At 40.0% G+C, this 17,235-nt stretch overlaps 2 protein-coding genes across 3 annotated transcripts; one reads left to right on the top strand and one right to left on the bottom strand.

Annotated features, from left to right (window-relative positions):
• Positions 1–1,123: 1,123 nt before the first annotated feature.
• hnf1a (HNF1 homeobox a) lies at positions 1,124–12,018 on the top strand. 2 transcript variants are annotated; one of them, XM_047381517.1, is made up of 10 exons: positions 1,124–1,929; positions 4,923–5,122; positions 5,244–5,424; positions 7,731–7,933; positions 8,166–8,305; positions 8,385–8,526; positions 8,614–8,802; positions 8,879–8,994; positions 9,079–9,163; positions 11,362–12,018. In XM_047381517.1, the coding sequence occupies exons 1-10, from the start codon at positions 1,631–1,633 to the stop codon at positions 11,490–11,492; spliced, it is 1,686 nt and encodes a 561-aa protein (XP_047237473.1). In that variant the 5' UTR covers positions 1,124–1,630; the 3' UTR covers positions 11,493–12,018. The 2 variants fall into 2 exon arrangements, with proteins under 2 accessions (XP_047237473.1, XP_047237475.1); XM_047381519.1 differs by having other exon boundaries at positions 9,079–9,176; positions 11,362–11,503.
• c12h12orf43 (chromosome 12 C12orf43 homolog) lies at positions 11,706–16,177 on the bottom strand. The gene is made up of 6 exons (XM_047381527.1): positions 16,019–16,177; positions 15,787–15,820; positions 12,738–12,830; positions 12,586–12,656; positions 12,423–12,510; positions 11,706–12,329 (listed from the first exon to the last, which is right to left on the bottom strand). Exons 1-6 carry the CDS (start codon positions 16,134–16,136, stop codon positions 12,005–12,007), a joined length of 729 nt encoding a protein of 242 aa, XP_047237483.1. The 5' UTR covers positions 16,137–16,177; the 3' UTR covers positions 11,706–12,004.
• Between the last annotated feature and the right edge of the window lie 1,058 nt (positions 16,178–17,235).

Below are 17,235 nucleotides of genomic sequence, written 5' to 3' on the forward strand. Positions count from 1 at the left end.
ATGTCACCTAATTAGTCACTTGTGTAATTACTTTAAATCTCAGCATAAATACAAGTAAAGACCTAGGAGCTTTGTTAACACCGCAGCTCACCTTGAACACACCATCCCAATGGTGAAGCAGTGTGGTGGGAGTATCATGCTGTGTGGATGCTTTTTTCACCAGGTACAGGGAAGCTGGATGGGACCAAATTACAGGAGAAATCCTGGAAGAAAACTTTTTAGAGGTTGCAAAAGACTTGAGACTGGGGTGAAGAGTAATCTTCCAGGGGAACGACCCTTAACGTACAACCAGAGGTACAATGGAATGATTTAGATCAAAGCATATTCATGTATTAGAATGGCCAAGTCAAAGTCCAGACGTAAATCTAACATAGAATCTATGGCAAGGGTTGGAAAGGGTTGGAAATGGACGGTAAAATCAAATCTCCCTGAGCTTGAGCTGTTTTTCAAAGAATAATTGGCAAAGATGTCAGTCTCTGGAAGTGGAAAGCTGCTAAAGACATCCCCCCAAAGACTTGGAGCAGTAACTGCACTAACATTTTATTCTACAGAGAATAAACTAAGGGGACTCAATACAAATGGAGAACACATTTCTAAATTTTTTTGTAAAAAGAAATTAAAACCACGTGCTATTATCTTCCCACATTACAGTTCTGCACTACTTTGTCTTAACACACTAACATTTGTGGTTTTTAAAGATTTTGTGGTTCATACTAGCAAAATAGAATTTAAAATCTAATAATATTTTTTACAGGGCTCAAGCTCTTTGCTTTTTGAGTGCCTCTTTCAACAATACAAACTTCCTTAATAATTTAGACACATTACAGTAAATTATTTCAAAATAAGACACAGATGTATAAAATATATCTAAGAATGTGCAGTTTAGAGTTTCTCTTTTAAAGAAACACTGAATCACTGATTTTAGCTTTCCTTCAGAGACCTTATACTGGGACAGTATAATCTGTAGATGACACAACATCGTCCTCTACTGGCAAAAACATTTCATCCAGCTGTGTTTGGTCACTAATTTATTGTGTTCCGAATCACAAAGAAAATTACTTTATAATCAAGTGTCAACCATATTCTGAAAAAAATGGAGAATTTATGACAAGAAAACAGACAAATCAGAAAAATCTTTTCTGTCCTAAAAGTAATTAAAATAAGATGTGCTCTGCAATCACATCTTCTCATTTCTTCCCTCTTTCCCTGAATTGACAGACAGCTTTTCTCAGAAGTCTGTGAAGCTCTGAGTAATGTAACTTTGCTCAAGTTTAGTTATTGTTTTTAAATTGTACTTTGGTCCCTGTTGGGGACCGAGGGAGAGGTGGACAAAGTTCACAGGGCGCTTGTAAGGAGGAGGGGGTGAAAAGGAGGAAGGTAAAAAAAAAGGAAAATTGACCTTTGAAAGGAAAACAGCAGGTGGAGAGCAAAAACCAGGCAGCTGAGGACGCAGCGGAGGAAATTCAGCAGAGAAAAATGAAAGCATTCTTTTTTTTCATTTGAAGAAGGGCTGCACATATGAAAAACAAGGCCCAATGCAGGCCGTCTGGCTGCTATTTGAGTACGGCAGAGACAGCACATTTGAGCAGTGTTTGTTTGTGAGGCAGCAGCGCGATAAGGCACAAGACCAATGGAGGGAGAGGAGAGGTCGAGTGCAACCAAGGCGAGGCCAAGTCGTTTGACCGCCCTTCAGGAACAGCTCATCTGGGCCCTGCTGGAATCTGGACTGTCCCGGGACGTCTTGGTCCAAGCTGTGGGGGAGCTGGAGCGCAGCCGGGCCAGTGCTGGGGTGGAAAGGGGAGAGAAGGGGGATGGAGAGAGCTCAGAGGAGGGAGAAATGGATTTCCCTCCGCCTATATTCCGGGAGTTGGAGAAGCTCTCTCCCGATGAGGCGTCCAAGTTGAAGGCCGAGGTCGACCGGTTACTGCAGTGAGTAGATCCCAAAGTTTTCTGGAGATTCCATGGCAACCGCAGTCATCTTAATGTTTCACTAAAGCCTTTGCACACAAAGCGGAATTTTCTGTCCTGAAGGAACTAGGTTAAATTTAGAAAATTGAGAACATCCTCAACAATGAGTTTGATTCCTCATCATCTGTGAAGCTTTGGAGGTCTGACCAAACTGCTTTCCTGTCTAAAACAATATTTTCTTTAGCTCAGTTCTCCTCTCTTTCTGAAATCCTCCCTCCTTCTCATGCTTCTCTGTTTCTCTCTCTGCAATCTGGCTTCTGAGGCGAATTTAAAGAGGGTTCCTCCTTTGCTAGTTACTAATTACCCACCCCCATCATTATTCCCTTGCCATTTCTTAATAAATAAGCTCCATGCATACAGGTAGGTGAAGATTAATGGAGTGGGGCTGGTAACAGGAGACTGTGTTTGCATAACGCTTAAGCAATATTTCGGAGCACGTCATTAAGAGAGGATTTAGAAAAGTTGAGAGGCATGCATTTATCAAAGTCACACTTTAAAAACGTTGTGTTAAAGCACTGACCATTAAAATGTTATTCATAAAATATTTAATGTCATTAAACGTACACTTGAATATTTGCTGCTTCTAGTGGAGTCTTTTAAGATGTTGTGTATTTTTACAGGTGTCAGACTGAGAGTCAGAACGTTAAATTAGGCCTCATAAACCTTTTACATGTTTCTTCCCCTCCAGTGATCTGAAAAAGCTGGACTTTGCTCCTGTGTGCCTTCCCTTATCTCTCTCAGTCAATAAGCCTCTATGCAACTTCCCTGTGTGTGGACACACATTGGGTCCAACGTTGTCACAGCCTGGGCCTGTTTAACACGCCTATAGAAACTGGTAGCTAATACAATTCTCTCAAAATATGGACAGACAGAAAAAACATTTGGTCTTGGCCAACAAATGACAGGATAAACAGGCAAAGAGAAGAGAAAATAATAGGAAACAACCTGCAGTTGTTATTGATGGTCACATGTACAGGTAACCAAACACATTTAAATAACAGACAACAGTGACCTGAGTAAAAAGCATATCATGCAAAACTCTAATTAACCACAAAGGCTAATTTCATTTTCACCAGCCACACCCAGGCCTGACTACTGCCAGAACTGTAGATTTCAGAAGTAACCTAAATACAATCTGTCTGACAGCATGAAGTAGGCTAAAAGATCTCAAACAGCAAACACCATGCTCCGTTGTAAACAAAGTCATTGACATCTAACAGTCTGGAAAGGGTTAAAATACATTTCTAAGGCTTTGGGACTCCAGCAAACCACAATGAGTGCCATGAGGCCAGACTACCAGTGATCTGCTATAATGTTCTTTATGTTTTTATATAACCAAAATATACACAATTAAAATAAAATAATATTTTCCAATGAGAACAGACCTATTTTATGTTAAAACAGCAACCCTTTGTAGTCTCGGAGGTTTTCCATTCCTCCAATCAGAAGTCTAGAGATGTGTGCAGATATTGAGATCTCCCTATAGGTGACCATTTTGGTCACTTCTTTGGTAATATCCACTTCACCTTTAATAGATCAACAAGTTTGCTACATCATTATTATCACAAAATTAGATTATCTACTTGTTTTGAGTTTCCTACTAAGGAAAGAAATCAAATTTGTTTTACTACTGGTATTCATGACTTGAGAGGGTAGCAAGCTAGGTTTTGCCCAGTATCTTAAAAAATTTATAAACTTTTAAAAACTTTAAGAAACATTTCACAACAACAAACATGTTATGCGCTGTAACAAAAAGCTGGTTTAGCATGATTGCAGATTAATCTGCCTAATAAATCAAAATATACCTTACCCCAGAAGCAGAATTTTAAAATAGAGAAGATGTTGGGCATTGTAACATCTGGAAAGAATATTTTTACTTTGCAGCTATGAGGTGAAATTTATAGACATGAACATTTCTTATTGTTCATAGGCAACAATGCTTATGAACAATAAGGATTGTTGTTTTAAAACATCAATGCTTGGTTTAAAACACTGCACCTTGAAATTGCAATGTTAAAATAAATAAAATGTAATAAAGTAGCTAAAAGATACCAGATGGATGAATTAGCCTTTGTATTTTAGATATTTTGCAGTTAACATGTGTAATTAGCTTCAAAAAAGTCCTGCCTCATTCCTCCATCTTGTTATGTACGGACTGACTGCAAAGGAAGTCCACGTTTTCCTTTTCTCACTGTAAGCACATTTGAAAAATAAGTAAAAAATCTGCACATATGGACAAACAGGCACAGAAATAATTCAGTAGACACAAAATCAACCTTCTTCCATGGCTATCACAGACCTGAATCACATAGAAAACCTGTGGGATTAGCTGAAGAGAACAAACGTTGTGACCTTGTGAAATGTTATAGAAGAATATAGGTGTCTAACAGTAGGTATCTTACCGATAGGGATGCAAAAATAGTGGCAAACGTTAGTTCTCGTATAAAATGTCTTTTTGTGGGATCTTTCCCACTGAATAAAGGGCGTTTGCAGAGAATGAATAAAAGATTTGCAGTGAGATTTGCTGCTGGTTATTTCTGACTACTATTAGCAATACAGTCAGAACATCTTTTTTTTATTTAGCATTCAAACATTAAAGTAACATGTTCAAAACTAGATTCCTTACACTTCTTATTTGTGTGACTGATTTTACGAGGTACAAACCAAAAGGGGTGCAAATAAACACTTTAAATCTGAAACTTGAGTTTTACTAGTTGGGTAGCCATTCTGGATTTTAAACCTGCTCACAAGGATTCAACCTTAAACATGATATAATATTGACTTTATATGTCATTCCAGTTTATTTATTTCAGGTTGGAACTCACAATTCATGACTTCTGCATAAAAAATAGCACTTACAATAATATGCCAACAATTGCATGACAAGCTAAGTGCATAGCAGTGCAGTCTTGGGTTGTTGAAGCCTGTTAAGTTTTTTAATCATTGTTTAACAGGGAAGACTCCTGGCAGGTTGCAAAAATGGTGAAAAGCTACATGCAGCAGCACAACCTACCTCAGAGAGAGGTGGTAGAGTCAACAGGCCTCAATCAGTCCCACCTCTCCCAGCACCTCAACAAAGGCACACCCATGAAGAACCAAAAGAGAGCTGCTCTGTACAGCTGGTACGTCAAGAAGCAGTGCGAGATCAGCCAGCGTGAGTACAAAACCTGCGCAGGGCCGCAAAGCTCTGCTTCATTAAACACAAATCTAGTATTGGTATGCCAGGAGATGGAGACACATTGGGGACAGAAACACGTGAAATTTCCTTTATTTAGAATTTACCAATGCCAAACATGGCCTTGCACCAGTGGAGGAACAAGGAGAAGACACTAAAAAAGGACGCAGGAACAGGTTCAAGTGGGGTCCAGCCTCCCTGCAGATCCTCTTCCATGCCTACGAACGTCAGAAGAACCCTAGCAAGGAGGAAAGGGAGGGCTTGGTGGAGGAATGCAACAGGTGAGGCAAGATTTTACATTATCTAATTTTTTTGCATAAGACTTAACATTATGACCACACAGAGGTGAAGTGATTAACATTGCTTTTCACTTTTTCATGTCACCTCTTAAAGGCTTGTACATATTAAGCAGCAAGTGAACATTTTGTCATCAAAGTTGAAGTGTTAGCATATGAAAAATGGCTAAGCATAAGGAAATAAGAAAGTTAGCCATGGCCTAAATTGTGATGGCTCGACAAATGTCAAACATCTCCAGAATTTAGGTTTTTGTTGCATGTTCCCAGTCACTATCTATTAAAGTTGGTCAAAGTTGGTCAAACTAGGGCACGGTGGTGACCCAGGGACAGGGTCATGGGCAGCCAAGGCTCACTAATGCATGTGGGCAGCAAAGGCTGGCCCCCTTCGTTGGATTCAATAGTTCGCTCAGAATAGCTGGCTCAAATAGCTAAAGAACTTAAAGCTTTTTCTGATAGAAAAATGTGAGAATACACACTGCATTAGAAGTAGAGGAACCTACCCACAAAGAGGCTGATGGACATACAGGTCCTTCTCAAAATATTAGCATAATGTGATAAAGTTCATTATTTTCCATAATGTCATGATGAAAATTTAACATTCATATATTTTAGATTCAATGCACACTAACTGAAATATTTCAGGTCTTTTATTGTCTTAATACGGATGATTTTGGCATACAGCTCATGAAAACCCAAAATTCCTATCTCACAAAATTAGCATATCATTAAAAGGGTCTCTAAACGAGCTATGAACCTAATCATCTGAATCAACGAGTTAACTCTAAACACCTGCAAAAGATTCCTGAGGCCTTTAAAACTCCCAGCCTGGTTCATCACTCAAAACCCCAATCATGGGTAAGACTGCCGACCTGACTGCTGTCCAGAAGGCCACTATTGACACCCTCAAGCAAGAGGGTAAGACACAGAAAGAAATTTCTGAACGAATAGGCTGTTCCCAGAGTGCTGTATCAAGGCACCTCAGTGGGAAGTCTGTGGGAAGGAAAAAGTGTGGCAGAAAACGCTGCACAACGAGAAGAGGTGACTGGACCCTGAGGAAGATTGTGGAGAAGGGCCGATTCCAGACCTTGGGGGACCTGCGGAAGCAGTGGACTGAATGTGGAGTAGAAACATCCAGAGCCACGGTGCACAGGCGTGTGCAGGAAATGGGCAACAGGTGCCGTATTCCCCAGGTCAAGCCACTTTTGAACCAGAAACAGCGGCAGAAGCGCCTGACCTGGGCTACAGAGAAGCAGCACTGGACTGTTGCTCAGTGGTCCAAAGTACTTTTTTCGGATGAAAGCAAATTCTGCATGTCATTCGGAAATCAAGGTGCCAGAGTCTGGAGGAAGACTGGGGAGAAGGAAATGCCAAAATGCCAGAAGTCCAGTGTCAAGTACCCACAGTCAGTGATGGTCTGGGGTGCGGTGTCAGCTGCTGGTGTTGGTCCACTGTGTTTTATCAAGGGCAGGGTCAATGCAGCTAGCTATCAGGAGATTTTGGAGCACTTCATGCTTCCATCCAAAGCTTTATGGAGATGAAGATTTCATTTTTCAGCACGACCTGGCACCTGCTCACAGTGCCAAAACCACTGGTAAATGGTTTACTGACCATGGTATCACTGTGCTCAATTGGCCTGCCAACTCTTCTGACCTGAACTCCATAGAGAATCTGTGGGATATTGTGAAGAGAACGTTGAGACTCAAGACCCAACACTCTGGATGAGCTAAAGGCTGCTATCGAAGCATCCTGGGCCTCCATAAGACCTCAGCAGTGCCACAGGCTGATTGCCTCCATGCCACGCCGCATTGAAGCAGTCATTTCTGCAAAAGGATTCCTGACCAAGTATTGAGTACATAACTGTACATGATTATTTGAAGGTTGACGTTTTTTGTATTAAAAATACTTTTCTTTTATTGGTCGGATGAAATATGCTAATTTTGTGAGATAGGAATTTTGGGTTTTCATGAGCTGTATGCCAAAATCATCCGTATTAAGACAATAAAAGACCTGAAATATTTCAGTTAGTGTGCAATGAATCTAAAATATATGAATGTTAAATTTTCATCATGACATTATGGAAAATAATGAACTTTATCACAATATGCTAATATTTTGAGAAGGACCTGTACTTTTATGTCGGACATGCAAATCTAGAGGTATCCTGTTCCTGTGGGAAATGAAGCACCACACAATTTTTGATCATAATTTCTTTTTGTTCATTTAGTCCCTGGCTGCAGTTAATATCTTTCATTTCCTATGTTCTTTTGCTGAGTCTGTTCCTTGTTTTTCAGAGCTGAGTGTATCCAGAGAGGGGTGTCTCCCTCCCAGCTCGCTGGTCTAGGATCAAACCTAGTTACTGAAGTCCGAGTGTACAACTGGTTTGCCAACCGACGTAAAGAGGAGGCCTTTCGCCATAAGCTGGCCCTCGACTCATCCTTCAACAACCAGTCAGCTTCGTCCTCTAATGCCACCCTTCCACCAAGTCCTGAGCATGGTAATAGGCCAAAACTGCTTGAGCAAACTTAAAGTTCCTATGCTTTAAAAATAAAAGGCAAAAATAGGACAGTTCCCTATAAGCTGAGGCGAGGGATAAAGCTGTTAGGACCAAGATGGTTTTGCAAGCACCACTGTTTTCTGTAGATATGACTATACCGGTTCTGTCACTGATGTCTGCAAACTATCAGCCAGGTTATTGTCCTGACACTTGATTCCAACTGCTTTTCCAGGTGTGAAATACAGCCAGCAGATCTGTGACACAGGGAACACTGCAAGAAGCAGCATAGGTGAGCGTGTGGCGCATCTTGTGGTCAGTCCCGTGCAGCTCGAACCCAGCCATACACTCCTGGAGTCTCATAACCCCAAGCTGGTGAGTTTGTGTAATGGTCTTTCACCAGTCTGCTCTGAGTAATGCAACCATAATGACCATATTTTCCCCGTGGTTGCAGGTTTCTAGCAGTGGACCACTGCCCCCAGTAAGCACTCTGACATCCCTGCACAGTTTTTCAGCCTCCGCGGCTTCCTCACAGAGCCTCATAATGGCGTCAGTGCCCAGCGTCATGAGTCTGGGCGAGTCCTCACTTCTAATAGGTAGCTGAGATTCTCGATTTACTCTCTTTACTTTGCAGGGATAAATAGAAAATACTAACAGTGAGGTCTGTCCTCGATGTTTCACAGGTTTGACCCCTACGCAGTCACAAACTGTCCCCGTCATTAACAACATGGGGGCTGGTTTCACCACTCTCCAGCCAATTTCATTCCAACAGCAGCTTCACACACCCCACCAACAGGCAATACCACAGCAGCTTCAGGGTCACATGGCTACCAGTCCATTCATGGCAACCATGGCACAGCTGCCATGTCACAGTAAGGAATCGACAACATAACATCAATTTAACATCACACAGGAGGCAAAGATTCATTCATTTCTTCCTCATGACAGTGTATAACAAGTCAGAGTCGCCTCCGTACCATTCGTCTGGTCTTCTGTCTCAAGCCATGGTTATCACTGACAGCAGCAGTCTGGGGACCCTGACCAGCCTCGCTGCAGTCCGACAGGTATGCCTCTGATGACTCTGTTGGGTTGTTAGATCCACAGTAAATCAGTATTTAATCCTCAATCCTAACATTTGTTTTGAGTAGATCCTCACAGCAGATCCTGAGGAAGAGACGGACTCACCTTTACAGGACGATTCTTTACATCTCCAGCCACACACGCCTGTGCCAGGTAGAGTACACCGGCAAGTAAAGCTTTACCACTCACTATCCAAATATCTCTAAAAGATTCTCTAAATATAGAGGCTTTGAAAATACAAAAGGCAATTTATTCTTTAGTGGTACTCAGGACCCTGGTGGCTATTCAGACTGCACAGTTACAAGTATAAATGGGTTTAGTGCTGAAATAATCTGAGGTCATATGGATGTGAAAACAGATGCCTGTTTATTTTTAATATGAAGCTGCCACCAACAAATGATACGCCAGTTTAAATGGTGATGAGCGGTTAAGAAAACCTCTGCAACTTGAAGGCCTTTTACCAGACCCAGTCAGAAGAAGTAACAACATAAATGCTCACTAATGAGAGCTGGGTCCACTTATACAGTGATGGAAGAAACAGTGTAAGCTCTACAATCTAATGACTTGACTTGAGCCACCTGGATTTTTTTTCTCCCAGCAACCCTGTTGCTGGTGTCATTAGGGTCCTGACCCAATTTCTGCCAAGCTTTAGTTGTCAGACAGACGACCCTATTTGACACATCAAAAATGATCTTCAGAGGTGGTCATGGTTGACTAAATGAGCGCAAGTGGCTCAAACCCAGTGGCTGCAGTACAAGTCCAAACCATTACCCTGCCACCAACGTGCTTGACAACTAGTTTGGGGTTTTTATGCATACATGTAGTTTGGATTTCTGTAAACATGGAGCTGTGTTTTTTCAAACATCAATGTTTTGGTCTTATCTTTCTACAATTCATTGTTCTAGAAGTCTTGTGGTTCATTGTGAAGCAACTTTGCAAACCTAATATGCCCAGCCACATTCTTTCATGTAATAAGCTAACTGTTGAGATGTGGATAATTTTTTTTTTTTTTGCAAATACCTATGAGTATTGAAAAGCCTGGTCTGTCCACCCTTTGAAGATCGGAGACTGTCTTAAATGGTTTTCTCTTGAGTGGAAAATTTCTCACTCACAAGTATTATTCTTGAAGTTTTGGTCTTCTCATACTCAAGTTTTTTTAGATCATTTCCTACCCACCAGAAGACTGTTTCGTACCCACTTTGAGAACCAACAATTTTGAGAGATTTTCTATATAATTTATTAACTTTAGAGAGAAATAAACTAACATGCAATGGTTGACGTACATGGGCATGAAAGGTTTGTTCATGGGTATAAAATGGAAGTTGATACGGATGAAGTAGCATTGTGTAGGGATTAAAATTTGTGTACAAATTGACCAGAGCTGTTTGGAAAGTGTCCAATAATTATTCTCAGATTAATCAGATCAGCAGAAGTAATTGTCACTGTAAGCGTATTATTGACGTCTTTCCTGCCTGGCATTGTGTTAGCACACACTCTCATGCTCCAGACCAGTAAACTAATTATGAGGTAATCAAGTGCAATTCCTGGATGATACTTCACCTTTAAATCCTACAAAACACTTCTCCAGCTTCACTTTGGTTCTCTTTAATCTGGAACTATAACTTATATAGCAAAACAAAACAGGTTGGATACCACTACTGTTAAATACTTGTAATATTGACTTTATGGCTAATATTGCTGTATAAACCTATTCGTACACATGACAGATTTAGATTAAAGGTGATCTTGTAATTTTAACACATGGTTCTTCTGACTAGAAGTAATATTGATGTTTTGGAGCGGCCCAACCAAAGCTCTGACTTGAATCTGATAAAGAATCTTTGAAGGAAGTTAAATATTAGGGTGATGGTAAGGAGGCATTCCAACTATCACCAAAGAAGAATCGTTAAAATACCAGTAGGACCATTTAAAAAGATCACTGGTCAGCAAGTATAAAAGAGGGATTCATTTCTGTGATGCCAAAAAGCACTTTTCCATTAATTATTGAGTTGGGTATAAATCATTTTGACATGCCATTTCTTTTTGAGTAAAATGTAAACAAAAACATAATTTTTATTTAAACTGATACTCCTTTTACAACTTTTAAACGCTTTATAGAGATGCCTGTCTAATTTTCTATCACAAACTTCTAGTTTCAATGACAATAGTTTAAATCTAAATCTGCCAGGGAGTATGAATAATTCTTTACTTAATTCTAAATGCCCTTTACACCTTCACAATCCAAAATTACACAACCATCCAAATGTTCTAAAGGACGGGTTGATTAGAAACTGGTTTTGCCAGAAACTTCCAAGCTGATCCTAAACTGATTTTATCCCTCTTATGAACAGCTTCTTCTGAGAGCCTGGAGCTGTATTCTTCCTCCCAGACGACAGAACATCATCAGTCTCACCTCCTCTCATCTTCACCTACAGACATCAGCTCCTACATGCCTACACAAATGGTGTCCACAGCCCAGTAACACCTCTGTGGCTATGTAGTATCTCCTGTCTGTCAGCTGAACTCAGGAAGTGTGGGGAGTGTTTGGGATAGACAGCTATTACTGGTAGGAGAACCTGGAGACCAGACCCAGCGGCACCTGAGGAAAAAAAGTCACTCAGTGCAGCATTTAATAATACCAAGAACTGATATGAGAGAAAATTAACCACTGAAACTGCAGAAATATAACTCAAGATCAACAGCAAAATGTATTTTTTATTAAAATATTTTGTTATTCTCAGAAATTGTAACCTTAATGAAACTCTGCAACTGAATGTTACCTGCATTGATTTTAATTTGCTTTCCCTCAATGCTTTTTTCACTTGTCATTAGAATTTTTTAAACATTACCATGAAGAATGGATGTAAAGTTATTTTCTTACCAAACTGGGTGCCTGTGTTATCTGAAAACTACTGAGAAGAACTCTACACCATTTGATCACTTCAACACAAGGCACACACAGCCCAAATGAGTAAACATTGTATTAAAAAAAACTCAGTTCAAAACTTCCTCATCTGTCTTTCTTTTACGCTTCTTTTGCTTTTTCCGTTTTACGTCGACTACAGAGTGTTCCTGCTCACATTCGCTTTCATAATAAACAGAGCATAAAGAGTCCTGCTTATTCTCTTTAATTTGTTTCGTCTTCTTCTTTTTCTTAACAACATAATGCTCTTCTTCCTCTTCCACTTTATTCTGTTTTGCCCTGACATCCAAGCTGGGAGGCTCTGCAGAGGAAGATAAGTGTGTGGATAAAGGTAACAGGTCACTGATGGACACTGCTGCCTCCTTCAGTCTTGTTTCCATCTCACTGTCGCTGTCACTGCAAGCAGCAGACAAATGCAGAATGTTGAGTGGAAACTGAAAAGCTCTAAAATCAAATGTCTGAAAAAAAAAAGGAAGGAGGAATAAAAACCTTGAGCTGGGAGCAGGCCGACGCCTGGCAGGTGACGGAGGCTTAGCAGCTTCCTGTCCCGGGACAGATGTAGAAAACAGACGAAATCCTGCAAAAACAAACAATAACATTAAAAGTCAGTTTCTCTAATAGCAAATCTGAAAGAGAAAGAGTATAAATTTACCCTCATTATGATCATCACCACATCTTGATTCCAGACATCTTAAGGCCACAGGCTTTGTTTCTGAAATGCAACTGAATGACAAAAATGTTGATTAAAATTTGGAGTTCTAAAAAAATTATCATCAAAGTTTGTGAATGACAACTTTTCTTTACCTGTCCAGCAGATGTTCCAGCTTTTTAGCAACATGTTTCCGAAATCCTTGGGTGACCTGGAGCTGGTTTGCGTCATGGTCAGCCACGACAATGCTGTTGCACAACAGAATTCATACACTTTGCTACAGAGTTCTTATAAAGTGGCTGCAAGACAAACAAACTTTAATTTTGTCCACAGCTAACGATTATGGTAACAAACCTAGAAATCTCACTTCCCAAAAATACAATTACATTAATATTACTAGCTGAATTTAGAAATTCTACTTGGTGTTGACTTGCAAACAGCAGTTTTGCACATCATTTAAAACAGGTTCATAAACACAATCTGGTAATATTAAATGAGCTGAAATGTCTTTAAACTGAGTTGAAAACAGTGCTTATTAAGTCTATGGGACAGTCATTGGTTGATTTTTCACTGTATTTCCCTGACTTTACATTTGACCAACCAAGGTAAGGTGATACGCAGGTCGGAAACTCAAAAATCTGGCTTTTTTTTTCTGTTTTAAATCAGTGAACACACCACATTTAATTCCTAACAGGTCGCACTGACACACTTGGTGAAGGGGTTACTGAGTGAAGAAGACTCAAAGTTAAGTAATATTCACTATCTGTGTGGTTCAGAAAATTTTTCTTTAATACAAAAACACTTGTTGCATTTTATTGTCTACATATTTGATGTGAGGGGCACTGATTCCCAACTCCTCCACTTGAGCCAGAAAAGGGTAGAGTGCCTTCTCCGGGTCAGGGGGGAGGTCCTGCCTCAAGTGGACAAGTTCAAGTATCTTGGGGTCTTGTTCATGAATGAGGGAAAAATGGAGCAGATCGATAGACGGATTGTTGCTGCATCAGCAGTGATGTGTAAGAATTATGATTATTGATTAATTAATATTTATCAAGAATTATAATTTAAAATCATAATTTGAAATTTTTTTATTTCTTAACCAAAAATCGTTATTTATGAATAAAAATCAGAGATGTCCTCTGGTGTTGTGATTATGGGCTCAAAGCTCTTTAATAATTCTGAAGGTCTGAAGAAAAACGAGGGAAGGGGATCACGCGTCCATGATCAACTCAAGAAAAAAACGGTAAACTTCTCATCCGTCCACGAGGGGAAAATATGAAGAACCGTTAGTCGACTGAATCAACAAGGAGGAAACTCATCTCCTTGGAAATAAAACCTCTGTGGGTTTTCACCTGCGCAGGGTGTCGGCGTGGTCTTCGATCGGTATATGAATCTTCTGACATTCTTGTATCAGACAGATTTGACTTTGAAGCTCTTCCAGGAATGGCCTTCTGGAGAAAAAGTTCGCCTGCGAGCTTTTGTCTCTCCAGATATGTTCCTCCGTTGTGTCGTCCCGTGAGACACGCTGAAAATGGCAACGAAACTTTATTTTCTGCAGGTTTTATAATCCCGGGTGGCGTCAGAGCTGCTACGTCTGTTGAGCTGCACATGTTCAACTGTGTGACCAAAATGGATGACTCCGACAGATGCGGGCGCTGTACTGGCCTGTCGTGGTGAAGAGAGAGCTAAGTCAAAAAGCGAAGCTCTCGATTTACCGATCTATGTCCTACCCTCATCTATAGTCATAAGCTTTGGGTCATGACCGAAAGAACGAGATCACGGATACAAGCGGCCAAAATGAGTTTCCTCCGCAGGGTGTCTGGGCTCTCCCTTAGAGATAGGGTGAGAAACTTGGTCATCCGGAAGGGACTCAGAGTAGAGCTGCTGCTTCTCCACGTCGAGAGAAGCCAGTTGAGGTGGCTCGGGCATCTGGTTAGGATGCCTCCTGGACGCCTCCCTGGTGAGGTGTTCTGGGCACGTCCCACCGGGAGGAGGCCCAGAGGAAGACCCAGGACACGCTGGAGGGACTGTTTCTCGGCTGGCCTGGGAACGCCTTTGGATTCCCCCGGACGAGCTGGGCCAAGTGGCTGGGGAGAGGGAAGTTTGGGTTTCTCTGCTTAGGCTGCCGCCCCCGCGACCCAACCCCGGATAAGCGGAAGATAATGGATGAATGGATGGATGGGGTTTACAGTTTAACATCAGTTATTCTACCAAAGAATTAACTTTCATTAAAATTATTTCTAGGTGAAAAACAGTTTTGGAGTTGCCAAATAACATGACTTTTGTTTTGCTTTAATTTAAGACAATTTGATGCTGTCAAACAACATGTTTGAGGTTACTACACCCAGTAATTACTTAATTAATTTCTCCCCAGAAGAAAAATTATTTCTCATCAGTAAGTCACACAAAAGTAATTCATATAAATGGAATGTTTTTGACACAGAGCCTTGAGGAACACCACATAGTGTCAGCATGGTCTTAAATAGTGCTTGAATTTCATGAATTATTTCCTGCTTCCTGCTAGTTTTCCATCTTCTACAACACCCCTAACTCATTTTAGCTCCATTTTGTTTAATATGTTATGGCTGGTGCTGTCAAATGCTCTTTTCAAGACCTAAAAGCACTGGAATGTCAAATTATGTATATAGTATTTGTAATCTCATCAACATCCATTAATGCCTATAATGTCATCCTATTTGCTCTAAACCTGTATTGACAATCTGAAAGGAATGTTTTTAGCAAATTTTATCTAATTATTTAGTTACAGTATTTGTTAAATATTTTTTTCTTGAGGAGAAATTGGCTTGTAATTTGCAAAATTATGCATTTGCTCAGTTATTGAGAAACTGACCAATTTAAAGTGAGAAATTCTTGATGTTTTGGATTAATGGAGTTATTCTATTTTATTATAAACATTTTATTCTAAAGATGTTTTTAAGTTAAGCAATATGGTAGAAAAGCTTTTGTTTTGAATGCTAAGAACAGATCTTAAAGGAAATTGTTACTGTCTAATATGAAAATCGGTTGACCAGAGCTAACCACAAAATGTCTGATCGGTGCATCTTATTAAACCTCCCTACCTTATTGTGTAAAATACACAAACTTTCAGACTTTCCTTTTTATAGTGGAACACATGAGTTCAGCAAACAGTCCATTTCTATTAGGTTTGATTGCTGTAAAAGGTGGAAATGTGACCCCAACACTTACCGCCTTGATTCCTGTTTAATACTGCCATCCCCATCTGAAAACAAACAGGCAGAATCAGCAGAGATAACCTAAATTTATGTCAGACCACTGATCTGCTCAGCGGGTGTCACGCTCACGAAACCTTAGGAACAAAAGTTTATTAGAGAACAACCAACAGCTGGTAAATGTTTTCCGGATCATTACTAATGGGTTCCAAGGGTAGAGATGGCTCCTAAACACTTGCATCTTTCACCTTTGGCTTTGTTTGTTTGGTTCTCCCAAACTGCCTCCCGACATCTTTCAAGCTCTTCGTCGTCACTGCTGCTGGAGTCCTTTGAAACACTCACCATCCTCTCAGCGCGGGACGCCATGTTAAAACCACGTGCTGCTTGAGTCGCTCTGTTTCTAACTGGGGATGCTGGGTAATGTAGTCTTTTATTTCATTGAACACAAAAATGTACACCAGAAATTCTCACGCATTTTATAAAAATCGCTAACTCAGAGGTTTTCAGTTCTTTTGCATTTTATCATTAAAAAAAAACTATCTTTGTATTAATTGGCTCTGCATGAGTTACTGGTCCTGTTTAAATCTGCAGATCAGTTTTACTCTTATGTAGAAATGTCCCAAGTTTTAAACAGGATCAACAGAACCATTCCCCTGAAGCCAGGATTAAAACAGCAAAGGTGGAGGTTTCATGCCAACCCTGGCCTAAAACTCCAACATGGGAACCTTAAAATGAAACATATTTATAACAGTAGTAAAAATCATTTATCTGGACGTCTGAGGGTGTGAATCTTAAATTAAATCAAATTATTCTCATAACGCTTTAATGAACATGTTGCTAGTGTTTGAAAGAACAAAATACAGAGAAATACATACTAATTAGCTTGTATTGCTGAATGTGGTGAGCCAGTCCACCACCTTTCAAACTGGGAACTGGAACATGTTTAAACTGTTTGCCGTCATTTACAGATAAAAGTTTTAAGGATTGAGGTAAATTATCAAAAGCGGAATTAGCAGACGATCTGATGGTTGCTCTTCAGCACATCTGCATGCTGACCGCCTCCACGCCATGCTGCTTTGATGCAGTAATTAATGCAAAATGAGCCCAGACTGAGTAATGAGTGCATATACTGCTCAGTACAAGGACAGATGTTTTAGAAGATGGAAATTTCTGTACTAAATACATTTTTAAATGTTTTTTATTGGTGTAATTCACAAACCCTAAAAACTGAATTTGGGTTTTTTATTAGCTGTAAAATAATCCTCAAAATTAACAGTAGTTTATGCTTGAAATATCATTATTTGTGGAATGAATCCAAATGAACGTCAATTTGTTTTCGCTGATATTCTAATCATGGAGATGCATGATGAAAATTTTCTAAACAGCACCAAAGACATCCCAAATACAGCCAGTGGTACTTGGATCAAGGTTTAAGAACCACAGACTTAGACAATAATGAGCAACA

This window comes from Girardinichthys multiradiatus, chromosome 12, assembly GCF_021462225.1.
Source record: "Girardinichthys multiradiatus isolate DD_20200921_A chromosome 12, DD_fGirMul_XY1, whole genome shotgun sequence".
NCBI classification, from domain to species: domain Eukaryota; kingdom Metazoa; phylum Chordata; class Actinopteri; order Cyprinodontiformes; family Goodeidae; genus Girardinichthys; species Girardinichthys multiradiatus.